At 36.7% G+C, this 27,996-nt stretch overlaps 1 protein-coding gene across 2 annotated transcripts in view; it reads right to left on the bottom strand.

Moving 5' to 3' along the window:
• adgrv1 (adhesion G protein-coupled receptor V1) overlaps positions 1-27,996 on the bottom strand; it is a 153,736-nt gene that overhangs the window by 108,569 nt on the left and 17,171 nt on the right. The window contains exons 9-28 of one of the 2 annotated variants that reach the window (XM_073839689.1): positions 27,173-27,349; positions 25,236-25,459; positions 24,134-24,260; positions 21,118-21,303; positions 20,810-20,990; positions 20,554-20,717; positions 20,335-20,458; positions 18,111-18,371; positions 16,281-16,407; positions 15,901-16,118; positions 14,531-15,274; positions 12,190-12,563; positions 10,660-10,836; positions 10,090-10,270; positions 9,804-9,997; positions 4,683-4,812; positions 4,373-4,456; positions 3,533-3,672; positions 1,564-2,173; positions 1,258-1,473 (exon numbers count right to left, since the gene is read on the bottom strand). In XM_073839689.1, the coding sequence (XP_073695790.1) occupies positions 1,258-1,473; positions 1,564-2,173; positions 3,533-3,672; positions 4,373-4,456; positions 4,683-4,812; positions 9,804-9,997; positions 10,090-10,270; positions 10,660-10,836; positions 12,190-12,563; positions 14,531-15,274; positions 15,901-16,118; positions 16,281-16,407; positions 18,111-18,371; positions 20,335-20,458; positions 20,554-20,717; positions 20,810-20,990; positions 21,118-21,303; positions 24,134-24,260; positions 25,236-25,459; positions 27,173-27,349 (4,639 nt within the window). The remainder of the gene's footprint in view (positions 1-1,257; positions 1,474-1,563; positions 2,174-3,532; positions 3,673-4,372; positions 4,457-4,682; positions 4,813-9,803; positions 9,998-10,089; positions 10,271-10,659; positions 10,837-12,189; positions 12,564-14,530; positions 15,275-15,900; positions 16,119-16,280; positions 16,408-18,110; positions 18,372-20,334; positions 20,459-20,553; positions 20,718-20,809; positions 20,991-21,117; positions 21,304-24,133; positions 24,261-25,235; positions 25,460-27,172; positions 27,350-27,996) is intronic. The other variant, XM_073839690.1, reaches the window with a different exon arrangement.

Here is a 27,996-nt window from a genome sequence, read left to right as displayed (position 1 = left end):
TGTGTGAACTATCCTTTTAAATGCCTTAGTGCTTACATTTTTAGGTGAACTATTCCTTTATATGACGCTGTTTTAGTGCAATGTAAAAAAATACCAAAAATCAAAAATTACGGGATTAAAGTCAATGTTTCAAGAATAAAGTCAAAATGTTTCAACCATAAGGACGAAATGTTTCAAGAATAAAGTTGAAATATTTTGAGAATAAAGTCAAAATGTTTAGAGAATAAAGTCGAAATTATGACAATTAAATCATAGCAATTAAAGTTATATTTTCACAGCATAGCCTACGCATGCAAATGGCCCGGACTGGGAGCACTGTGAGAAGTTGCCACCAGAATATATGTGGGATTATTAACAGACATCATACCATGTGTTATAATCGCAGGGACAGTATTGAGTATTGTATGCGCAAAAGGCTAGAATATACTCTCAAAATATTATTACTTTATTATCACAATTGCTACGAATTAATTATCGTAATTTTGACTTTATTCACGAAATATATTGACTTTATTATCAAAAACATTTCAACTTTATTTTCTTTTAACTTTATCCTCAAAATATTTCGACTTTAATCTCAAAATACTTCGACTTTATTCTTGAAATATTTCAACATTATTCTTAAAATATGTCAAATTTATTGTCTAAATATTTTGACTTTATTCTCAAAACATGTAGACTTTATTCTCATAATTTTTACTTTATTCTCGAAATATTTCAACTTTATTCTCAAAATATTATGACTTTAATCTCATAATCTTAGATTTTTTTTTTTTTTTAAAGTGGCACGCGTTGTATCTTTAACTATTTTGAGTTTTCGTTTCACCACACTTGTGGCCCTTTGGACAACAATACCAATAGTCAATTGGACTAACGAGTATGCAGTTTTAGACATTTTCATGATTTTTCCCTGTTATAGCACCACCAAGTGCCCAAACTCTACATTTTTTCACTCTGACCTCAGACTGAGCTCTTACATACGTGTTCCAAGTTTGGCGAAAATATCTCTTTGCCTTTAAGAGTTTTTGTCGATTTAGTAAAAGCAGCTCTGCCACAACAGTGAGTCAAAAGTTCAACTTTTTTGACAATTATTAATATTTACTCTCCAAAGAATCTTTCTGCACTGGTTTGGATTGGGCGAAAAACCTTCAGTGTCACATGATTCTTCAGAAATCATTATAACATGCTAGAATAACAAGGAAAATTCCATTTCACAGCAAGGTTCATAACAGCTGAAATACATTCATTAAAACTCACCTACTCTAGCAGTCAATGGCACTGCTCTGAACTTGACAGACACGTCAGCAAAAATCCCTCCAATACGTGTTACATTAATTATAGGTCCAACGTAGTACTCAGGCACGCTCACTGCTGTGGAAGACAGTTGTAGCACCCCAAAAGCATCATCGCTGGCCTCTATAATGATCTGAGCAACAGTGGCGTTCCGTGGCCCAAGTCGAGGGGAAAGAGAAACTGAAAAACCAAAAGTAATTCTTAGCACACATCCTGACTTCTGCACAGTTTGTAGATAATAATTCAAGACACATTTCAAGTGACTTTTACCTGGTCTGGGTTGCAGCCCTTCAACCAAAGTAACATTGACAAGCTCCAAAAACACAGACTCCGCCCTCTCCGGCTCCTCATCCTCAAGTACCCTTACAGTCACATTTACTTCACTCTGATTTGCAGAGAATATCACAGACTCCACAACAGGCACAAAGTCATTTCCTGCACTGGCCCGACCCACTCCCGGTGTGCTATATGGAGCAACATCAGTGTCCCTCAATGTTCTATATGTCACTCGCACCCGTCCCATTAAGCCTCTTCTCCTCTGTATGTTCAGGCTGATGACAGCATTTGCTTCTGCCACACGGATTGGCTTGTTGCTGTCAGAGAACACAAAAACTCCATAAGGGTCATCGCTGGCCAACACAGTCAGCGTGGCAGTAGTTTCCTTTCCGAGTCGACCATGAGAAACATTAGAGAGGCGGATTTTGAAGCTCTTGTCAAGTTCTGGAATGTCATCTTGGGAAATCAATAAGTAGATGCTTCCAACAGTCTGGCCCACCTCAAAGGTCACATTGCCAGATCTATAAACAAGTTCTCCCTCTGAATTAGCATCTGCCTCCCAGTACACTGTCACATTGGACAGAGCGCCAAAGCTACGAATCACCTGAGGAAAAACAGGAAGCATACTCATATTAAACATTAACATTTATCTTACCTTACAATTTGTTTTCAATAAACCTTTTTTTTTTTAAATAGCCGTTATCTTATTAACAAACCACATATTTGAAGTATAAACAAGTGCATACTTGCCTGAAAAACTCTTAAAACTACATTTCATGACACAAAAACAGAGCTATTTATACATATATAGTGGATTTTGGCATCTACCATGACACTCGATGCCCAAGTAATACAAACGGTAAAAAGATTGGAGTTCTGATATTACTAGAATATCACACTTCTATCAGCCAATCAGATTCAAGAACCAGAAAGAACTATTGTATATACACTGCCGTTCAACATTTGGGATCAGTAGGATTTTTAATGGTTTTCAAAGACGTTTCTTATGCTCATCAAGGCTGCATTTTTTTGATCAAAAATACAGAAAAAACTGTAATATTGTCAAACATTATTTCAATTTAAAAGAACTGTTTTCTATGTGAATATATTTTTAAAATATAATTTATTCCTGTGATACAAAGCTGGATTTTCAGCATCATTACTCCAGTGTTCAGTGTCGCATGATCCTTCAGAAATCTTTCTAATATGCTGATTTTTTGGAACCTGCGATCCTTTCTTTGCCAGGATTCTTTAACAAATAAAAAGTTGAAAAGAACAGTGTTTATTTAAAATAGAAATCTATTGTAACAATATAAATTACTATCTCAAAGTTTGGGGTCAGCTAAATTTTTATTCTTTTTTTTCTTGAAAGAAATTAATACTTTTATTCACCAATTATGTGTTATATTGGTAAAACGTAATAGCAAAAACTCATAAATGTTAGAAAATATTTAGATTTTGAAAAATTGCTGTTCTTTTTAACTTTTTATTCATCAAGAATGCTAAAAAAAAAAGAATCGCCGGTTCCAAAAAAAATATTAAGCAGAACAACTGTTTCCAACATTGATAATAACAGTAATTAATCAGCATATTAGAGTGATTTCGGCTGATAAAAATTCAGCTTTGCATAACAGGAATAAATTATATTAATTTAGAACACCATTATTTTTAACTGTAATAATATTTCACAATATTACATTTGTTTTCTGTATTTTTGATCAAGTAAATGAAGTCTTGATGAGCATATAATAATTCTTTAAAAAGACATTAAAAATCGTACTGATCCCAAACTTTTGAGCGACAGTGTATATTTAAATATTGATTTCTTTTTCTAAAAAATTTAAATCCCATCTCATTAAATGTACATTTGTAACATAAACGCATTAAGGATTTTTTTTCCCCCCACAGATGTGTCAAAAGAAACACATTAATGATGATCCATGTTTAAAACTGGGGGACTGACCTGCAGTACTACAGTACTCCTGCCCTCTTCAGGTTCTGTGCCATTCACAGTCAGAGAGTCTGCACTGAACTGGAAGACGCCATGAGCCTCATCAGAAGCAGCGATGGTCACAATGATACGAGCAGCAGCGCCGAGGTTGGCTTCAGAACAAAAATAAATTTTATCTTTATTCAAGCATTATATAAAAAAAGAAAATAAGTAGACTTATATTTGTATTGCTACTACTACTTTTAAACAATTTCTAAAAAAGGGCACAGAGACGTGTCACTGAGATGAACCGTGACATTTTCAAAACATCATTTACCCCTATTGGCCTCCCCTAAACATGAAGGCTATTTGCTTTTCCCACATCTTTCCTGGTATTGCTTGCAGACCTCAGTACTATGTAAACAGCTTGGCAGAAATCAGGGTCTACAATCCAGAGTCTGGGGATTTGACCATTATGGGCAGCTCTTAAACTTTACAACTTTTAATCTAGCACTTACAAAATAGACCTTGTGTAAAGGGGCGACCTCAATTACGCAATAAATCGACAAAAGAAAGAAAAACAAAAAGCACAGTAAGCAGAGAATTAGAATTGGTTAAAGGAGTTCTGTTGAAAAGATCTGCCAAGGCCCAAATGACAGATAATGGGGCATGAAGTGCCTCTGAAATGCCAAAGCAGGAGCAAATCAAGCAGTTAGGAAATAATAAAAACAAATAAAACCTCTTTTGTCTGACCTGAAGAGAACTTTGACAACATTAAGAGGCACTTCAGTTTTATATGAAGTCAAAGTGGTATTTTTTTCCCACAGAATCCAGTTTGGTATTGAAAGTAAACTGTGAGAAAAAGAATCTTACCATGATGATAGTGAAAAGATGGAAGAAAGAAGTCAGTGTCACTTTCGCCACTTCCACTGCCTTCGCTTGGAAAAATTGGATCCACTTAAGGAGCACACAGGAGCCAGACAGGAACAGACAGGAATCACACACAGTGCATATTGAAATCATACAGAGTGCTCCATAATCATGCCCAAACAGCATGAATGGAGCCCACAGGAGACAGTGCATGCAGAAACAGTGAAAGACAAATCGAAAAGGTAAAAGAGAGGACACATAATCACTCTGAAACGCAGATTTTTTTAACCGACAGTTTAAAACGTTTTCTTACCTCCTCCATTTGGATTATAGAGTTCCACTCTGAAAACTTTGTCCAACTCCGGGACCAAGTTGTCTATAATAGTCACATTGATGTACTTAAATCTCTCGCCAGGCAAGAAGTCTAGAAATCCCTCTGTGTCCTGTCAGAAAACGAAAAGGAATTGTGCCATTTTAATATACAAAGGAATTTCATTAGGGGATCTTGGTAGTGACTCTCTTGTTGCTTAACTGTATAAGAGAGCAAAGACCAAAAACATATACACACTTCAAAAGAATTTGAGGTCAATAAGGCTCAGGGTTCAAGCACTTTAAGGCATTTAAGCACATATGCAAAAATACATGATGTAGCAAGCCTTTTTTTGTAAATAAACGTAATTTACCATAGAAATTAGAGGTCGGCCGATATATCGGGCCGATATTTGCCATTTTTTATATATCGGCATCGGCCGATATCCGTGTTTAGTAGCGCCGATTTAAAGTCAGGCACTTCGCGGGCAGCCCCCGTGTTATTGGTGCGGTGAAAGGACCCCAAGGCAAAACTTTCAATAACAGCTCTGAGAGATAAAGGTAAAGCTTAAATTCTGATATTTCAAAGTCCCATGGCCATATATTTACTATATATTACTAGTAAACTATGAAGTGTTGCTTTCACTTAGTGAAAGAAAAGCATAGAAACTACGTGAACTAGCATAATGCTACAGCTGGTTAAAGGTTTGCTTACTTGCAGTTAAGTTTCAAGACTGTAGTCGAAAACGATCAGCAGCTTGCTTGCTAACATATTAGCCCCAGATTTATAAGTTCTGTTTTATTTTTTCTGTATCTGATTCTGAGAATTTGCATGGGGTGGAGAAGGCGGCGGCTCTCACAAACAATGCAGCGTTTTGATTACCCGGCCTCGCTCGGAGACACTGATGCACGGATGGAGGTTATATCCGTGGGTGCTGTGGATAATCCGCTGGTCGGGTAATAAAAAAATGCATTCTAATTACTTGTGGGTGGGTCGCGGGTGGATGAGATAAATCAATAATGATGTAAACATTAACTACATTTTCTAAAATCTGAACCTGGGTTATGTGGTCAGGACCGTGGCGCCAGCTTCCTTTTAAATATATTTTGATGATTGAACCTGATGCGCCCGCACCGTCTTCTCTTTCACCCCAGATACTGCGTGTTTATACATATATCGTCACGTCCAGATGTCAGTAAACGTTATTTTTTTCAGCATGGATTTGGCTTAAAAGCACGAGTGATTAAGCCTATATACTGTAAGTGTGCAGCGATGTGAAGGTCAGCTGTTAAAATGAACCATCCGTTCATCATATTATCATGCAAAACTAAGAATTAGAATAATTGTAATAGGAAGATCACGTGCGGTTTGCTAAATCTGAGAAAAATATAAGTGCGGGTGGGTGGCAGGCGGATTACACTATTGCCTGATTTTGCTTTATTTCGTCGTCAAAAGTAAGATTTGCTCTCTTTTGTCGTCAAAAGTATTCTGAAACAAGTCACAACTGAGCCGCTGTGCATCTCCATTTAAACAGCGGTGTTTCGTTTATGAATGAACGTGCGTTTTTAAACGAATCTAGTGAAATGATTCAATTTCCCATTCATAAAGAGAGTCATTTGCTTTATTCAGGAATGAATCAGCTGCTCGAACGAATCAAATGAATGATATGATTCACTAATTAAATCAGTGTCTTGCCGCCATCTGCTGGCAGGTCCTCTCAGTTATATAAATCATTTAATATTTCTGTATTCAAAATTTTATCTTTTAAAACACTAATCTCAGCTCTTATCTTTCATGTAAACAATTGACAGTTTTTATATTATCTGTTCTATATATTTAATACTTGGTCAGTTTGATTTGTTTGGTTAACTTTGGTTACATCTTTTATAATAATACTGTGCAGTGCACAAAATCAAGATCCAAAAGATGGTTCATTGTGTTCATTGTTCATGATGTTAAGTTTAGAAATGATGTGCATCCACTTTTTATTAGTGTGACATTTTAGCATGCAAATAAAGGGGAGAACTTCAAAAAAATCGTCAGCACATATCGGCCATCGGCTGACCCTGACCTCTAAACATCGGCATCGGTTATAGAAAAACCCATATCGGTCGATCTCTAATAGAAATATTATGTTTTGTAACGTTTATGACTGTTATAGCGCTAACTGTGGTCCTATCTCCTTAAAACTTTGCATGCTTGTTTAGAATCACCTGTTGCATGTGCTCACCAGGTTTCGTAAAGGTTTGAGTTTTCCTTTAGGTTTTATAGGATTTTTTTTTTTTAAACGACCCCATTATAGCTTCCCAAAGGGTAAATTTCAACATTCTGTTGATAATTATTGACCTAGAGAGTCCAGAGAATTGTACTGCCGTGTTTTTTGCCACATTGAGCGAAAAACCTAGGACTAGTTTGCAGAAGTAGTTTTTTTTTCTCAATCTAGATCTTCTCAATCATTTAACAAACAATATGATTGATGATGCAGTGGTTCTAGATGCAAAGTTGTCCAGAATGAGGAGTTCTGTCATATAATATGAATAGCTGGTATATGTGTGAAAAACATGCAATGCACAATCATTTACGGCCTTGAAATTTTTGATATTGCCCCCTGTTGGACAATTTCTTTCAAATTTCTCACAGGCCTTTGGGTCCGTGAATCAAACAGGCCCACCGAGTTTCGTCCCGATCGTCTTTCGTTAACCATGTCTAATAGGTGCTCAAACATCATTGGCCAATGGCGGACATGTTTTTTTGAGATATGCAAATGTCCTTATAGACACTTGTGGCACTTTAGACCAAGACAGTGCACATCGATTTTCATGTTGACAGGACAAATGCTTGCATAGGTATAGCCATTTTTATGTTTTTTCCCCTCTTATAGCACCACCAAGTGGCCAAGCTCCACGATTTTTGTCCTGCAACCTCAGATTGAGCTCTTAGATAGCTGTTCTGAGTTTGGCGGAGATATCTCATTCCGTTCAGGAGTTATAAGCACTTTACTAAAAGTGTCCCTTTCCCTTTCAAACGTTTGGTGTGCCTTTGCAACGGTGAGTCGAAAGTTTGACTTTTTTTGATAATTATTGTTATTCACTCTCCAGAGAATCTTTCTGCACTGGTTTGGTTTTAATTGGCAAAAAACCAAAGGACTAGTTTGTAGTTTTTGCAAAAGTAATATACCCGAAAATTTCACGGAATCTCACGATTGAATCTTAGGTGAGCGTTTTGTCTGGCGTTGTGAAGTGATGTTATGAGCGATTTCATACTTTTGATTGCTGTAGTCTTGATGACGCTGTCGGCGATGTGAGTTCTACCATCCCTCCAGGTTTCAAGTCTCTACGACTTATGGTTTGGTCTGCATGATCAGTTTTATATGGAGATTGCTGATCCGTGACCATTCTAACATTACAATAAGGTTTCGGCACTATGCGCTTGAACACCTATTTATTACAATTTAAAATAACAGATTTCTAATTTAAGTATACTTAGGGGTTCAAGCACATAGTGCTGAAACCCTACTGTAATTATTAGAATGGCCAAGGATCGGCAATCTCCACATAAAACTGATCGGGCAGACCAAACCATAAGTTGTAGAGACTTGAAACTAAAGCCTAGTTCAGACTGCATGATTTTAGCCCCGATTTTGACTCGCCGACAGGTTTTGAGAAATCGCCGACAAATGCCCGAAATCACAGGCAAATCGGTGCTCGTTCACGTGAGTGACAATCACACAGTGTGAACTATCAAAGACGCGATCTGAGAGAATCGCCGACGTGTCGCCGACACCCGTGAGATATTTGGCATGCTAAATATCTGGACCTGTCGGCGATTCAAAGTCATGCCGTGTGAAAGGTGATCTGACTGAAAATCACATCGGCGATTACCTACAGCCAATGAGACAGCAACATCCAGGCCAGCGGGAAGTTAGGGGAGGAGTTACGAAGGTAGACCACAGTATCAACAAGAATAGCTTCGGCTTCTTTTCTTTTCGCTGCAAATGAGTGCACATGCTATTTGTATGACAAGCTTCTTTTTTATAATAATACCAGTCTCATGTGAGAACTTGCACATCCTGACCTCGCGTTGTTTCCATGTCACTTCTTGCGTGTGTTTGGTTGTGAGACGTAGTTTGCTGACCTGGACAAAGTTGTCGGCGATTCTTCCTATTGTAAAGTCATGCAGTGTGAAACACCCTGTCGCCGATCCATCGTGCAGTGTGAACACAGCAGCGACAGAATGCTACCCCAGATAGTCATGCAGTGTGAAAACATCTGTGACGCGATTGCTTTGAAAATCGTGCAGTCTGAACTCGGCTTTAGAGAGATGGTAGTAATCACGCCATCTATAACGCCACAAAAGCTGGTCCCAATCAGCCTGAAAGGGAGGCTACAGCGATCAAAAGTATGAAATCGCTTATAACTCCTAAACGGTTCGTTGCAGGCTCAAATGTCTTATGTTATTGGAATTCTTGGCTCATGCCGGACAAAAGACACCCCTCTGATGTGTCTGTCACCCTTGCAAAATTTCCAGGTATTTTGGATTTTTTTTAAAAACCTACTTTTGCGAACTAGTCCTAGGTTTTTCGCCCGAGCGGAACCAAACCACTGCAGGAAGATTCTCTTGTGGAGTAAATATCAATAATAAATAAAGTTTAACTTTTGACCCTCCGTCGCAAATGGGCGCCAAATTGTTTTTACTAAAATAGCTGTAACTTTTGAACAGACTTACAATGCGTATGTAAGAGCTGAACCTGAGGTCACGTCAAAAAAGTCACGGTGCTTGGCCACTTGGTGGCGCTATAAGAAGAAAAGAAAATTTAAAAATGGCCATAACCACGCACCCGTTTGTCCTATCAACATAAAAATCAGTGCACACAGTCTTGGTCCAATGTGGCATAAGTGGCTATGAGGACATTTGCGCATCTCAAAAAACATGGTCGCCGTAGGCTGATGAAATTTGAGCACTTATAACAAACTATACAGAGGTCAATCGGAACAAAACTCGGTGGGCCTGTTTGACTCGTGGACCTAAAGTTCTGTGAGAAATTTTAAAGAAATTGATTTGAAATTATTTTTTTTCATTTTCAGCATTCTTTGATTCACCCAAAAAGATGTTCAACAGCTGTACCTCGTAGTCCTCTGAACCAGCAGCTGTGAATGGAGACGTACGATAGCCCACCATCACCCTTCCCAGCAGTCCTTGTGCTCTGGCCACCAGCAGACTGACCATACCAGCCTCCTCTCGAACAGTCACATGGGCCTCCTCCAGTGCGGGTCTGATCATACCCACAGGCACTGGGGTAGTTTGAAATTGCAGCAGACCTGAAATGACATTAATAAACATACAATTATTTATGACATCTAGCTGCATAATTAGAAGAATGTAGCTAAAAATGCTAAATATACCAATGTACCATATGGATGATCGCTGGCTTTGACTGTAATATTGTTGATGGCATTGTTTGGGTCAATACTGGCTCCGCTAGTAGGAGTGGAACCTGGTTTCCCATCACCTGATTCAGCCGACACCAGCCTAACCCGGAAGTGCTCATCGACCTCAGGCAGGTCATCGTTTAGAACCAGCAAGTTTAAAACCTGGAAGACAAGAAACATCAAATAAAAAAGGCATTTATGAGTCATTTACTTAATGACATTATACTGTCAATTAAACAAAGTGGCTACAACCACCACTAGATGGAGCCATATATTACAACATTAACTACATTCATTAATACAAGCTAAAAACACTGATTTTTATTCTAACTTTGATTATATTTCTTCATTATTTATTGTTTTAATACATTGTTACCTGGGACTGATGAATGTTTTGATCTTAAATTAAATTCTTTTTTTTACATTTACAGTCATCATGATAACAGATGTTGTCCAGCCATTACACATTAATGACAATATTATAACGTTCCCTCTTAATTGGTGGTCCTGTGGTCATTAATAATAAGTGTTTGACAGGTCGATCCTGTTACCTCAGAGCGTTGGCCCGGCAGGAAACGGATAGAGCCTGTAGCATTGGCAAAGTCTGAGGCATTTGACGAGTCTGCGGGTGAATCAACCTGAGTGACGGTGTAGTTTACATAGACGTGGTCCAGAGCGCCACGTGTGCGCTCCACTACACAGGAGATCATCGAGCCTTCCTCAGATATCTGATAAAGAAAGGAGAAAGGTCATTGTAAGTCAAGTAAAGCAGAACAAAATGAGCTTCAGAACCTTTTAATATAATTATTATATGTATATAAAACCATTCAGAATTAGGCTGAAATGTTATATACTCAGACTGAGAAACAGTTTTGAGTAACATGATCATTAAACACTGTTTACAGTGTTCACTTAACTGGATAAATGGAAAGTTACATGTGTAGTGCTTATATGCTTTTTCTGCTTAGTCATGTTTCTATTTGTCAAGAGCACATGCAACTGTGTCATTTCTGTCACTAGTTGAGAGGTCTTCCTCTAAAGGAATTCACTGACCATCTGTCTTGTTAATCGAAAAAGGCATTGGAGATGCCATGCATCCAATCTCCTTGAAGAGAAGAATGCACGCTCCATCCATCCAGGCGTGAAGAAGTATTAAATATACATGAAGACATGGTCTCACATCTAGGGGTCATGTTACGTGCTTTCGGAGGGGAGGTTAACCAAACACTGACAAAGCAGCAACTTGGGTACTTAATCAAATACTATGGTTAGATGTTACCTCGTTAGACCTTAATTGTGCTGGTCAGGAGGCTATCTGTGTAGCAACATTACTGATTTCTGGATGTCTACAGTTGAACTCAAAAGTTTACATACACCTTGTAGAATCTGCAAAATGTTAATTTTACCAAAATAAGAGAAATCAGACTAAATGCAAGTTGTTTTTTTTGTTTAGTGAAAGCTGTTCATGAGTCTATTGTTTGTCCTGAACAGTTAAACTGCCCGCTGTTATTCAGAAAATCCTTCAGGTCCCACAAATTCTTTGTTTTTTTTAGCATTTTGATTTTGAGATCCATCTTTTCACACTGAGGACAACTAAAGGACTCATATGCAACTATTACAGAAGGTACAAACACTCACTGATGCTGCAGAAGGAAAAACAAAAGCCAGGGGTGTAAACTTTTGAACAGAATTAAGATGTGTAAATTTTTCTTATTTTTTCCTAAATATATTTTTTTTTTTCATTTAGTAATGCCATTCAGAAGCTACAGCAGATACTGTTTCCCAGAATGTAAACGTCTTTAGGAAATATCTTATTCAGGTCAGTACTAAATAAAAATATAACATGCATTTTGCATGGTCCCTTTTATTTTGGTAAAATAATTAACATTTTGCAGATTCTGCAAGGTGTATGTAAACTTTTGACTTCAACTGTATGTTTTGTATTTGCATTGACATTTGCACTAGGAGGTGTTCATGCCAAAACAGTGACATTGCCTTACCTTTTGTTTAAAAAAAAAAAAAAAAAAAAAACTTCAAAATATAATATAATATAATGATATAAAAGATTTTTTTGCACCTACATCTGGTATACAGGAACCAGTAAAGCCAAAAAGTCCATTGGCATTATCGCTCTTCATGACTCTGAGGATGGCGGTAGGTCTTGGCATTGGCAGACGGGCTCCACCTTGAACAGCCACCAGCTGTAGGTAGAAAACCTCCTCGCCCTCCTCTTCTTGATCGTCCCGTACTTCGACTAAAAATGACTTCAGTTTCTCCTCCTGCCTGTATGTCAGGTACCCTGACACATTGTGGAGGTCGTTCTTGGCTGGTTGGTTGTGGAGCTCGTGAATCTTGGAGCGGTTGAGCCAGCTGGAGTACAGCCGGAGGTCTTGTAGAAGACCAGTGAAGCGCTGCTCACCATCTGGGTTGGAACCGATCCTAATAGGCGCAGCATCTGTATTAAAGAATAAGGAGAAGGCGTTAGGATAAATGGATGGTGTGGCTTTTTGGGTAAACACCAGGGCTTGCAACCCCAATAGTTTTATGTTCAAACCCCAGATGATCTGGTGATAGAACAGATGCTTCAGGATGCTTCAGTTGGATACATTTCTGAAGATAATGTGAGAGGTGTTAATGTGTGGATATTTACCCACCCCCATGTGATCCAAGATGTTCATGTCTTTCTGTCTTCTGTCGCAAAGAAATTAAGGTTTTTGTGGAAAATATTCCAGGATTTTTTTTTCCCCATATAGTGGACTTCAATGGGAGCCAACAGGTTAAATGTCCAAATTGCAGTTTAATGCAGCTTCAAAGAACTCTATACGATCCCAGCCGAGGAATAAGGGTCTTATCTAGCAAAACGATAGATCATTTTCCAAAAAAAAATTTTTTAAATGTATATACTTTTTAACCACAAATGCTGGTTTTGCACCAACCCAACCTCACGCATTACGTAATCATGTTGGAAAGTTCACGCGTGACGTAGCTAGAAGTACCAACCCAGAAAGTCAAACGCCCTTTACAAAAAAAGGTCAAACAATGATTTTGAAACCAAGTTGTGAACACAAGATGGAGTTGTTCACAGAGCAAGTGCAAGATGAACTTTTGTGGTTGAAAAGCATATAAATAGTTTTTTTTTCCTATATAAGACCATTATTCCTCAGCTAAGACTGTGTAGAGCACTTTGAAGCTGCCCTTTCTCAAAAAACTTCACAAAACCAACTGAATACAGAAAGACATGAACATCTTAGATCACATCGGGTGAGTAAATTAGGAATTTTTCATTCTGAAAGTGAACTTCTTTAATATGAATTAAATACGTTGTTTCTTTGCAATGCTACTGTCTGACACAGCTAACACATAGTGAAATGTCTTTGTAGATATACAATGTGGCAACATATCTGTGTCCCTTTCAATCACCATCGACACAGCCTTTCTTTTGAGCCGAGATAACTCATTATATGAGCAGGTGGTGAAAAGAAACACTTTCTGTGATGTGACAGATGTGAAATTGTATTAAAAAGGGTCGAGTTCATCCTCATTGGTTACACCAGCTTAAAGCGGTAACCTCCTGACCACCAGAGAGACATTCAAGGGCACACAACTGTACAAATTGAGGAAATACGCTTCATGGAGCCCAAACAAGAACATTTAACAAAGGTCGTAATCACCTAACAATCGGAGACAATCTCAGATATCCATGCAGTTTATGCGTACATTCACTTGACTGAAGATGGTGTAAGAGATGTCAAGAAAGTCTTAGTAGGGGCTCTATTGTTTTCCTTTATGTGCTGCTAACAATGTCCAGTGGCTGAGTGTTCGCTCAAGCATATATTCCTGTGAAAAGCTAAACAATAGCTTAGGGCTCTCGCAAGACTGGATATGGGCCAACCGAATAGGTGAGGAACCACATCTCATTGCTTGACCAACACAAGCATGAGGAATTTGTCTTTAGAGGAAGTCCAGATTAAGGTCTACGGCAGTGGCACTTGGTAGCTTACTTGTATGTGGGGTGCCATTATTTCAATGACGTGAAATGGTTGCAATCTGTGAGCTACTGGTGCTACCTGTTGCTGTTTTTACCACAGCTCAACTCAGAAAATAAAATACTGATAAGATACCACATTGAGTGGCTTTTGGTTGTAACTTTCAGTCGAAAGGCAACAAGAGAAGTGATATAAGTCTTCACTGCTCTTCCTAGCGATAAAAAGAGGAAAAAAGAAAGGGAAGATGCCTCTAGGCGAATAAAACATCCTAAAGTCCTGCGTCTTTGTTCTCTCCACTTCAGCCCTGATGCCTTTGAGGCTTTTAGTAGACCACAGCTATTGAAAGAGCTTACAAACGGCAGAGACAAGAAACACTAGATGCCAACTTTTGCAGTCCAAATTTACATTGCTTTAAAAAAATACAAACTTTACTCACCATTTACAATGGCTTCTCCTTTCAGACTCTTAATTCCCCCAGGGATTGGGCTCCCATCCAGATAAAACTCAATAATTCCATCTTCTACAGCGATGACAACATGAACCCATGTATTATCCTCTACAAACTTATTTGCAGTAGCTCGTGCCACTTGTGTGCTGTTAGATCCTATGGTTGTGTAATGAAGCATAACAGTAATGTGGGACTCATTAGTCTGGATCTGAACTCCATAATAGATAGTTCCATTCCCGTTGCCTTTAGAAACAATAAATCCATCTGTATTGGGCCTGGGCATCAGCCAGACTGACAAGGTAAAGTTAGCCAGGTTCTGTGGAACCTGCAGATGGGTTTCTGCACTGATAGATCCATAAGCTCCTGGAAGTCCAGAGAAGAAGTACGCATCAGTGCCTGCATGGCGTCTCCTGGCATGTGGTCGGAGCTCTACAGCCTGAGGAAAGGAGGCCATCAATATCAGGTCTTCCATGGGCGGGAGACCATGTGGGAAAGTTCCTGACAGGATTTCCCAGGCCACACGCACATCTCCGAAAGTGCCTTGCTGGCGAAGTATGGTGAAGGATGTGACATCCAGCATATCGTTGACTGACAAGATGTCCTCGGCTACCTCACGCTCCAGACTCTCAGGGGCAATAGCGAAAACTCCAAATGGATCGTCATTGAAGGGAATAAGAACGGATGCATTGAGGTCTTTTGTCGCCAGTTTTCCTCCTTCACCAGGATAGCCACCTTAAAACAACATTGTTTGAAATGTAAGAAGAATTGTTTTTTTACAGAAGAAGAACAAAGGGAAGTAAAACAACGGAAATTGGGGGGAAAATATCATTATGAAATAAATGTTTTTCTCTAGTTCATGTTGGTCAGAATTATTGGCACCCCTAGAAATTCTTATGAGATCCCCACCTGACACTTTTTATCTTTTTACTTCAATAAAAGATTGGAATTTTGTGAATTTTTTTAATGAGAGATCAAAAGGATAAACAATGCAGATTTATTTTCATTTCCATATTTACCAGGGGTGCCAATATGTGTGGAGGGCACTGTATGTAGTAGAAAAACCTATGAAAGACATGCGTTATTTAAAAAATCCACATCATTTTATACATATTTTGGACTATGGGGGGCGCCATTATTTCGTTGACGTGAAGTGGTTGCACACAACTATTTCGCATCATCGAAAATATGTATAAAACGATGTGGAATTTTTTAAATAACGTAATTCTTTAATAGGTTTTCTACTACATATTTCAGTAAGAGACATAATTCATGTTATATTAAGCCATGCTAGTCTTAATACACGGGGTTCCCTTTAAGAATGATTAACTAAAACCAGTGGCCGCCGATATTGACTTTACCTGAGATGTTCATAAGTCTGAGTTCATAAAACTCATTGAACTCTGGGAGCTTGTCCGAGATTGCTTCAAGAACAATAGGTTTTGTCTTCTCCCCCGTCCGAAATACTATAGACCCAGATGTGTTCAGAAATTCTTGGTAAGGTTCAAGGGGGGTGTCGTTGGCAAACAGCTGCCAGTATATTGTGACATTGCCAAAGTGTCCTCTGTCTCGAAGAACGCTGGAGACAAAAAAGGAAACATGATTTCTCAGAGGGTAGAACATAACTACTTCTTTCCTAATACTAAAAGACAGCATTGTTTTATTTGAATCAAAATCAGTCTGTACTATGAAATGCATCTGGATCAACTGTATATTAGAGGTTAGAGAATTGGAGACTCACTAAAAGTTATTGGTTCTTCCCTCCTCCACTGGTTTCTGAGTAAAATCCAGTGAGAATATCCCATTGGCATCGTCATTGGCCTCAATCACGACTGTAGCAGTGTTTTGACCATAGACCACTGCATCACCTGACAAAACCAATATACAAACACACATAAGTACAGTATCACTCTCACACTCTCTCATTTATTTGGCAGCATTATAGGTCATTTGATCTGGAAGTTGACACATTTTTTTCCTTTGATGAATATAAAGTTCAAAATAGCATTTATTTGAAACAGAAATATTCTACAACATTATAAATGTCTTTATTTTCACTTTTAAAGAAGTTCACTTCCAAAACAAACATTTACAGATAATTTACTCACCCCCTTGTCATCCAAGATGTTCGTGTCGATGTTCATTCGTTAAGAAATAATTTTATTTGAGGAAAACATTTCAGGATTTCTCTACATATAGTGGACTTCTATGGTGCCCACAAGTTTGAACTTCCAAAATGCAGTTTAAATGCAGCTTCAGATCTTATATGAAGGGTCTTATCTAGTGAAATGATTGGTTATTTTCTAAAAAAAAAATTAAAAAGGACAATTTATATACTTTTTAACCTCAAATGCTAATCTTGTCTAACTGTTCAAGACAGGTCGAAAAACTCTCATCTAAATTTCTCCTCCAAATCGTCCTACATCGCTGCAGAAGTACCGACTCAGTGTTTACAAACAGGCAAAGCAGATCAAACGCCCTTTACAAAAAAGGTAAAACAGCGGATGTAGGGCGATTTTGAAGTTGAAGGACAAAATTAAATGGGAGTTTTCCGACATAACGTAACTGTCTTAAACCGCAATACACAGAGTACACGCAGAGCTAGACAAGATGAGCATTTGAGTATATAAATTGCAATTTTTTTGTAGAAAATAACCAATCGTTTCGCTAGATTAGACCCTTCTTCCTCGGCTGGGATCATTTAGAGCCCTTTACAGCTGCATTTAAACTGCATTTTGGAAGTTCAAACTTGGGGGCACCATAGAAGTCCACTTTTCCTCAAAAAACAATTTCTTCACGACTGAAGAACGAAAGACATGGGCATCTTGGATGACAAGGGGTTGAGTAAATTATCTGCAAATTTTTGTTCAGAAAGTGAATTCTCCTGTAATCAATTTAATGCAGCCTTGCTAAATAACAAACGCCTGTGCTTTCAAATCTGTGGCAGTGCATTTGTTTTAACATTCACACATTGTAACTGCCTTGCTAAATATCATTCTACATGAGACACAGTTGTAATTGGTACAAGCTAACCACAGCAATCATATTATTCTCTCAAAAGCTCAGCTTCATGGCGCAATAACACCCAACACGTATCTGAACAATCCCTCGGGGCAAGTGGTAAAACCTCCAGAGAGAAACCTCTTGGTGGGTTCGCTTTGTGATCTGCAGAAGGACAGTTCTGTAATTAACTTTCTACAGTCACCCAGCCCTTTTCATGAATGTGTGCGTGTTTCACAATACAAGGATTAGAGAGGGCTTTTGAGAGTCAAGGCCAATCAACAGAGCTCTGTGTGAATCAAAACAAATGTTTAATGGGGTGGATTTATTGGCTCTACAGAGCAGAGTTGAAGAGGAGTATTTGTCTCTCGGAGTGGGAATTTAATGAAGCTAATTAGGCAACACAAACAATGCGCTTAAAAGTTATAGGGATTTGAAGGGCTGGCAAAAGAAGTCACCCAAAATAATGCAGCATGAACCAAAAGTCAATGCATGCTGAAAAGGGACCAAAACTTTGCAACATAAAAAGCACTGAGTATATGGTTAATTAAAAGCTGAGGACATGACAAACCTGTGGCGTTGAAGAGAACTATGTAGAATGGTTCATCTGTCTCTGGTATGTCATCATCTACCACCGCAACCGATATGTTCTTCATCCACTCTCCAAAATCAAAGACCAACATTGAGTCATTACTCAGCGGAGTGAAGTCTCCTGGTGATGTGCCGCCATACTCAAAGCGATACTTCACTGTGGTGATAAAGTTGGCCAGCCCAGCTCGCAGAATGGTGAAATTGGCCATGCCCCCTTCTCGTACCCTCTGAATCACAGGCTCTAGAAAACATTACAAAAGAAGTACAAATTTTGATAATACTTTAATATTAAGCAGCTATATCACCATAATGTACCACATCAATAAATACTAAAATAAAACATGATGCATTAAGAGCCAGGGGGTAAATTTAACTTATTTTGTCTTTTGGGAAACATAAGTATCTTCTGTAGCTTCGGAAGGTCAGTACCAAATGAAAAAAAAAAAAAAAAAAAATTATATATATATATTTAGGCATAAAAAGAAAAAATGTACACATCTTCATTGTGTTCAAAAGTTTACACCCCGGCTCTTAATGCATTGTTTTTCCTTCGGGAGCATCAGTAGGCGTTTGAACCTTCTGTAATAGTTGCATATGAGTTGTCCTCAGTGTGAAAAGAAAGTTCTCAAAAACATACAGTCATTGCTGGAAAGTGTTCAAAAACACAAAAAATGCTAAAAAAAACAAAGAATTTGTGGGACCTGAAGGATTTTTCTGAAGAACAACAGGCAGTTTAACAAACTTATGAACAACTATCACTAAACAAAAAAAAACACAGCTGTGGATCATTGAGGTAACAACACAGAGTAGTAAAAATCAAGTGTATGTAAACTTCTGAGCGGGGTAATTTTTATAAATTCAGCTATTATTTTTCTTGTGGACTATATGTAAACATCCTTTATGTGAAATATCTTATTCAGGTCAGTACTAAATAAAAACTAACAAGCATTTTGTATGATCCCTTCTTTTTTGGTAAAATAACTAACATTTTGCAGATTCTGCAAGGTGTATGTAAACTTTTGACTTTAACTGTATACTCTGTATACAAAAGGAATTTTTATGTGTTTTAAAGTCTTTTCTGCTCATTAAAGCTGTTTAAGCTATTAAAGCTAATTGCAATTTATAATAGTGGATTTCTACTTTAATATACTTTAAAATAGAATTTATTCCTGTGATGCAAAGCTGATTTTTCAGCATCATTACTCCAAAAATCATTCAAATATGCTAACTTATTATTAATGTTGGAAACAGCCGTGCTGCTTAATATTTTATTTGGAACCTGTGATACTTTTTCAGGATTCTTAGATGAATAAATTATTAAAAAGAACTGCATTTATTTAAATAGTAAAAAAAAAAACTTTTGTAATAATATACACTACTGATCAAAGTTTGGGGTCAGTAATTTTTCTTTCTTTCTTTATTTCTTTCTTTCTTATTAATAAATACTTTTATTCAGTAAGGATGTGTTAAATCGATAAAAAGTGATAGTAAATATTTGTTGTTCTTTTTAACATTTGTGACCCTGGACCACAAAACCAGTCTTAAGTCGCTGGGGTATATTTGTAGCAATAGCCAAAAATACATTGAATGGGTCAAAATTTTTGATTTTTCTTTTATGCCAAAAATCATTAAGAAATTAAGTAAAGTTCATGTTCCATGAAGATTTTTTGTAAAATTCCTTCTGTAAACATATCAAAATGTAATTTTTGATTTGTAATATGCATTGTTAAGAACCTAATTTGGACAACTTTAAAGGTGATTTTCTCAGTCTTTTTGATTTTTTTGCATCCTCAGATTTCTGATTTCAAATAGATGTATCTCAGCCAAATAGTGTCCTATCCTAACAAACCATACATCAATAGAAATCTTATTTATTGAGCTTTCATATGATGTGTAAATCTCAGTTTTGTCAAATTTAACCTTATGACTGGTTTTGTGGTCCAGGGTCACATTTTTTACATCAAAGAATCCTGGAAAAAAGTATCACAGGTTCCAAAAAAATCTTAAGCAGCAAAACTTTTTTCAACATTGATAATAAATCAGCATAATAGAATGCTTTCTGAAGGATCGTGTAACACTGAAGACCGGAGTAATGATGCTGAAAATTCAGCTTTGCACCACAGAAATAAATTCTATTTTAAAGTATATTCAAATAGAAAAAAAAATATTTTAAATATGTACATTGTACTGAATTCCAAACATACCGGCAAAATATATAGGATCATCATTCTCACGAATGCTTAAGCTTGCACGGAGAATGTTTCCTAGTCTCACTCCACCCGTTGCATTCAAAAGGGTGATGGTGAAATTCTCAGTTTTCTCTGGGATCTGCATTGAAGCAAAAAAATTATTTTGAAATACAGATGTGCTTCTCCTTTATTAACATAAGTATCTATGATATTATGAAGAAAGCTTAAGCTTACCTCATCTGGCATAGAAAATAAGGTGAGGTTCTTCAGGTATTCTCCTTCAGCAAAGACGATTTCGCCCTGAACTGGGTTGACGTCTCCCGAACGGGTCGGCTCAAGAATCCAGAAGACGGACACATTTCCAAACCGACCCCTGCTTCTCCCAATGGGGTAGGATGCTATCATACATAATTATGAGATATTATTTTAATTTGAGTCTAAAAGATCAGAAAGTTGAGTGACCCAAACTGTAGCTTATAGATATCCATACCTGACTGAGGATCCATGGCTTTACTTTCATTGATGGTGAAGTCCAGGCCAGGTTGAATGAACTCAATGACCCCAAATGGGTCATCACTCTTACGTACGGTAATGTTGACCTGCCTTCGGTTGCCAAGGCGACTTGCTGGTGTGCTGTGGCTACTAAGGACCACTGAGAATGTCTCATCTAGCTGAAGACATTAAAGGAAGTGTAAGAAACTACGTAGATCATCTTTTATGTAACATAGGGGCAGTTAATTAGGACATATTATTATATTAAATGTTAGTATGCCTTGAACATTAGTCCTGAGGACTTACCTCTGGTATCCCATCAGGCTTGGCTACCAGGGCCACCAGCACCTCTCTCTCCCCTGGCTGAAACTCCAGGATCCCTGTAGCTCCATAAAACTGAGCAGTTCCAGAAGGAATCACTGTGTATCTTATGAGCTGGTTTAGTAGCTGCCCCTGCTCTCTGATCACCCTCAGTTCAACGGTTTCTCCCTCCTGCAGAGACAACAAATCACCCAAACATGTCATTCATGTCATTTCCAAGTAATTGCAATGAAAAAAAAAAAAAAAATGAATTTTTAAATAAATTTAAATACATTTTTCAACTCCGTTTAAAAAATACTTTACATTTTGCTGTTTACACAAACATATTGCTGCCACACACATTTTTTCACTCAATTAATTAATAACGACATTTTTCTCACTAAAGCATCTTCTCGTAATAATGAAATGTCATTAAAAATGAAATGTCATTCTTGTAATAAGATGTTACGTCATTAAAATACATCTGACAACAAATACATCTTTATATCATTAGAGTGACTTCTTTTCTCATAATAACGAGATATTATGTTGTTAAAACGACAATTATTTTGTTAAAACGACATCTTTTCTCAAAATAACAAAATGTTTTGTCGTTAAAATGACATCTTTGTCACATTAAAAAAATGACATCTTTTCTCGTAATAACGAGATGTTGTCATTAAAACATAGTTTTCTTATTAAAACAACCTCTCTTAATAACAAGATGTGTTCGTTAAACAATTTTGTTAAAACATCTTTTCTCTTAACAAAGAGATGTTTTGTCGTTAAAATTACATCTTTTTCACATTAAAAAAAGAAATCTTTTCTTGTAATAACGAGATGTTATATTGTTTAAACATCGTTTTCTTATTAAAACAAACTTTATATTAATAACAAGATGTGTTCGTTAAACAATTATTTTGTTAAAACAACAATTTTAATAAAGAGAAGTTTTGTCGTTAAAACATCTTTTTCTTATTAAAACAACCTTTCTCTTAATAACGAGATGCGCTGGTTAAACAATTTTGTTAAAACATCTTTTCTCTTAACAAAGAGATGTTGTCGTTAAAATTACATCTTTCACATAAAAATGACATCTGTTCTCGTAATAACGAGATGTTATATCGTTAAAACATTGTTTTCTTATTAAAACAACCTTTCTCTTAATAACGAGATGTGTTCGTTAAACAATTATTTTGTTAAAACAACATCTTTTCTCTTAACAAAGAGAATTTGTGTCGTTAAAATTACATCTTTCACATTAAAAAAATGACATCTTTTCTCGTAATAACGAGATGTTGTCGTTAAAACATCATTTTCTTATTTAAACAACCTTTCTCTTAATAACGAGATGTGTTCGTTAAACAATTTTGTTAAAACATCTTTTCTCTTAACAAAGAGATGTTTTGTCGTTAAAATTACATCTTTTTTCACATAGAAAATACACCTTTTCTCGTAATAACGAGATGTTATATCGTTAAAACATCATTTTCTTATTAAACAACCTCTCTTAATAACAAGATGTGTTCGTTAAACAATTATTTTGTTAAAACAACATCTTTTCTCTTAATAAAAAGATGTTTTGTCGTTAAAATGACATCTTTTTCACATTAAAAAAAATGAAATCTTTTCTCGTAATAACGAGATGTTATATCGTTAAAACATCGTTTTCTTATTAAAACAACCTTTCTCTTAATAACAAGATGTGTTCGTTAAACAATTATTTTGTTAAAACAACATCTTTTCTCTTAACAAAGAGAATTTTTGTCGTTAAAATGACATCTTTTTCACATTAAAAAAATTAAATCTTTTCTCGTAATAACGAGATGTTATATCGTTAAAACATCGTTTTCTTATTAAAACAACCTTTCTCTTAATAACAAGATGTGTTCATTAAACAATTATTTTGTTAAAACAACATCTTTTCTCTTAACAAAGAGAATTTTTGTCGTTAAAATGACATCTTTTTCACATTAAAAAAATTTAATCTTTTCTCGTAATAACGAGATGTTATATCGTTAAAACATCGTTTTCTTATTAAAACAACCTTTCTCTTAATAACGAGATGTGTTCGTTAAACAATTATTTTGTTAAAACAACATCTTTTCTCTTAACAAAGAGAATTTTTGTCGTTAAAATGACATCTTTTTCACATTAAAAAAATGACATCTTTTCTCGTAATAACGAGATGTTGTCGTTAAAACATCATTTTCTTATTTAAACAACCTTTCTCTTAATAACGAGATGTGTTTGTTAAACAATTTTGTTAAAACAACATATTTTCTCTTAACAAAGAGATGTTGTCGTTAAAATTACATCTTTCACATAAAAAATGACATCTGTTCTCGTAATAACGAGATGTTATATCGTTAAAACATCATTTTCTTATTAAAACAACCTCTCTTAATAACGAGATGTGTTCGTTAAACAATTTTGTTAAAACATCTTTTCTCTTAACAAAGAGATGTTTTGTTGTTAAAATTACATCTTTTTCAAAAATCTTTTCTCGTAATAACGAGATGTTATATCGTTAAAACATTGCTTTCTTATTAAAACAAACTTTATATTAATAACAAGATGTGTTCGTTAAACAATTATTTTGTTAAAACAACATCTTTTCTCTTAATAAAGAGAAATTGTGTCGTTAAAATGACATCTTTTTCACATAAAAAAAAATGACATCTTTTCTCGTAATAACGAAATGTTGTCGTTAAAATATCATTTTCTTATTTAAACAACCTTTCTCTTAATAACAAGATGTGTTCGTTAAACAATTATTTTGCTAAAACAATTTTAATAAAGTCAATGGGGACTATCAACTGTTTGATTATCTTTTGATGTTCAATATCATGCTAATACAGGTTTGGAACGACATGAGAATGAGTAAATAATGCAACTTTAAACTATACCTTTAATCTTGATGTTTAAAATAAAAAATAAAAATCAAGAAAACTAAATAAATTAGTAAAACAAGAAGAAGAAAATAAAACCTGAATGACTGAATGAACACACTATGACTTACATTGATAAACCAAGGTCCTTTAGAGACTGGTGAAAACTCAAATACTCCTCCAGGGTCATCGTTCTCCAGAATGACAATTTCCCGGCTGGTGAAGCCTGGTTTAAGAATCTGGTTGTCCACATTTGTCCTGTACAGCAATATGGTGATAATCAGTGACACTATGAAGCAATATTATTAAAAAGCTGAAAAAAATCCACCATAATATATTATAATATGGTATATGGTAATGTACAATTATGTTTTGTTTTAAGCAGTATGGACAGATTCATAAGATTTATAAGGAAAAATGATAACCAGTATTCTGTGACAAACCATTTGCCAGATTCATATTTTGGATGTTAATGAGTGTGGGCATGCTGGAATTTGAATGTGTCATAAATATACTTGGCCTACAGCCCGTTGGTTATGCTGATTTGACAAGTCATATTTTAGAGCAACCCACTACCCTCCCTTTTCAGCAGGGGTCTTGTTTATTAACCGAGCTTGGCTTGGTCTGAGCCAGCACTGAAGGCTCCAGATAATTAGTAAAATGGCTGACAAAGAGCTTGCGGGAGAAGTGTTCCAAACAAATGCATTCAGAGGATGTGCTGCATGCATACAAACACTGATGTTTTTACAGGACAGGATAAAGAAACTCCGTAAATGAGGTGCTAAATGAGTGCAAGCAGCGTTTGCCTGCATCCAAGTGCAGTCACTCCCAACATATACAAACACACTCTTACTATTCATTTCACACACCCAGATAAAAGAGACATACCCCATCGAAACGTAAAGACAAAGCCTCCGAAAGTTCAGAGTGGATGCTTTTCCACATAAAGAGTTGATTCACAGCACACAATAAGGCAGTCTTTCTAGTACACACTTACCCGAAGTACACTACAAAGCGAGCGGTTTCTACCCTGTGAAGAAAGAGTGAAGGAAGGACAAAGAGCATCCCAGCACAATGATTACAAGATAATTCTAATATTAAAGGAAAGAACTGAAAGGCGTCATAAGGTGAAACTTCAAAAGAGAACCAACACTTTGATGCAATACATGGTGGATCCAAAAAGATTCTGAACTTAAATCACATCTCAATGTCATAATAAGAAGTCAAACACACCTGTCTAATGTAAGAATGACGGTCTCATTGATCTCTGGGATGTTGTCAGCCATTACAGTGATGTTAATCACTGCTTCACTTTGTCCTGAGAGGAACTTGACCGATCCAGAAAAAGGTGAAATGTCACCCTCAGTGACATCTTCTCTGTTCTCGCCAGCCGGCCGCAAACTCCAGAAGACCACTGCTTGGCCATCCGTGCCATCTCGCCTCAGCTGAAGAGTTATCTAGAGGCAGAGAGAATCTTTTTTCCATGATTTCTTCATCCAAGTATACAGTAGGATACAGAAGTCTGATGATTTTGAAATACAGTAGTGTGAAAAAGTGTTGGCCCCCTTCCTGATTTTTTATTTTTTTTGCATGTTTGTCACACTAATGTTAAAATCATTAAACAAATTTAAATATTAATCAAAGATAACATAAGTAAACACAACATGCAGTTTTTGAATTAAGTTTTTTATTATGAAGGGAAAACAAAATCCAAACCCACATGGCCTTGTGTGAAAAAGTGTTTGCCCCCTAAACTTAATAACTGGTTGGGCCACCCTTAGCAGCAACAACTGCACTCAAGCGTTTGCGATAACTTGCAATGAGTCTGTTACAGCGCTGTGCAGAATTTTGGTCCTCTCATCTTGGCAGAATTGTTGTAATTCAGCCGTATTGGGGGGTTTTCGAGCATGAACCGCCTTTTTAAGGTCATGCCACAGCATCTCAATAGGATTCAGGTCAGGACTTTGACTAGGCCACTCCAAAGTCTTCATTTTGTTTTTCTTCAACCATTCAGAGGTGGATTTGCTGGTGTGTTTTGGATCATTGTCCTGCTGCAGAACCCAAGTTCGCTTCAGCTTGAGGTCACGAACAGATGGCCGGACATTGTCCTTCAGGATTTTTTGGTAGACAGCAGAATTCATGGTTCCATTTATCACAGCAAGTCTTCCAGGTCCAGAAGCAGCAAAACAGCCCCAGATCATCAAACTACCACCACCATATTTTACTGTTGGTATGATGTTCTTTTTCTGAAATGCTGTGTTACTTTTATGCCAGATGTAATGAGACACACACCTTCCAAAATGTTCAACTTTTGTCTCGTCAGTCCACAGAGTATTTTCCCAAAAGTCTTGGGGATCATCAAGATGTTTTCTGGCAAAACTGAGATGAGCCTTTATGTTCTTTTTGCTCAGCAGCGGTTTTCGTCTTGGAACTCTGCCATGCAGAGTCTCTTTCTTATGGTGGAGTCATGAACACTGACCTTAACTGAGGCAAGAGAGGCCTGCAGATGTCTTTAGATGTTGTTGTGGGGTCTTTTGTGATCTCTTGGATGAGTCGTCGCTGCGCTCTTGGGGTAATTTTGGTCGGCCGGCCACTCCAAGGAAGGTTCACCACTGTTCCATGTTTTCGCCATTTGTGGATATTGACTCTCACTGTGGTTTGCTGGAGTCCCAAAGCTTTAGAAATGGCTTTATAACCTTTTCCAGACTGACAGATCTCAATTACTTTCCTTCTCATTTGTCCTTGAATTTCTTTGGATCTCTACATGATGTGTAGCTTTTGAGGATCTTTTGGTCTACTTCTTTTTTTTTCAGGCAGGTCCTATTTAAGTGATTTCTTGATTGCGAACAGGTGTGGCAGTAATCAGACCTGGGTGTGGCTAGAGAAACTGAACCACAGTTATGTTTAACACAAGGGGGCGGGGGCAAACACTTCTTCACACAGGGCCGTGTGGGTTTGGATTTTGTTTTCCCTTCATAATAAAAAACCCTTCATTTAAAAACTGCATGTTGTGTTTACTTGTGTTATCTTTGATTAATATTTAAATTACTTTGATGATCTAAAACATTAAAGTGTGACAAACATGCAAAAAAATAACCAATCAGGAAGGGGGCAAACTTTTTCACACCACTGTTTGTAAAGAAAAAATTGTCCATGAGACTGTGTTATACCAAGCTGGAGTTTGAATCTTCTGGTTCCAGTGCCACCACTGTTTGATTACTGGTGAAGCCGATCTCTCCATTAGCGATATCTGGTGTGATGATCAGGGAGATGTTCAAAGCTCCTCCAAAGTGAGGACTCACAGATGGGATTTGTGGGAAGATGTTCACCAACTCCACACTGTCCAACTAAAGAGAGATGTGAATTCATTACCTGCCAATACACTTATTTGTATCAAGTTCAATAGAAATAGACAACTGTCAAATGGAAATGTTTAATTCTCTTAAAGTGTCAATCCAAGTTTGTGATACTAAGAAAGAAAAACAATTTAGAAAACAATGAACTACTCTGCCTGTCAAACAAGCACTTCACATACTTGGTCATCCACTTCTGAGGTGCTATAAGAGCATGTTTTTTCCCTTTCAAGGGCTCTTCTATTGGTTCTCTGCATTGCTTAATCAACAAGACAACACAAATCCCATAAAAGGCCAGAAGCCTTACACTTTTTTAAGGTTTCTCAACGAATTCACTTAGCCTACGCTTGCTAAGGCTGATTTTATTTTGGTCAAAAATGTAGTAAAAACAGTAATATTGTGAAATATTAAAACAATTTAAAGTAACTGTAATCAGTTTTAATATAAATTAAAATATATGTATTTTTTTTTTTACTTATCTATTTTCAGCAGCCATTACTCCAGTCTTTAGTGTCATGTGATCTTTCAGAAATCATTCTAATATGTTGACTTGGTGTTCCAGAAACATTTCTTATAATTATCAGTGTTGAAAACAGTTGTATTGCCTCTTTTTTAATGAATTATTTAATGAATAGAACATT

Source organism: Garra rufa, chromosome 5 (assembly GCF_049309525.1).
Source record: "Garra rufa chromosome 5, GarRuf1.0, whole genome shotgun sequence".
Taxonomy (NCBI): domain Eukaryota; kingdom Metazoa; phylum Chordata; class Actinopteri; order Cypriniformes; family Cyprinidae; genus Garra; species Garra rufa.
This window is presented reverse-complemented; position numbering and strand designations above follow the sequence as displayed.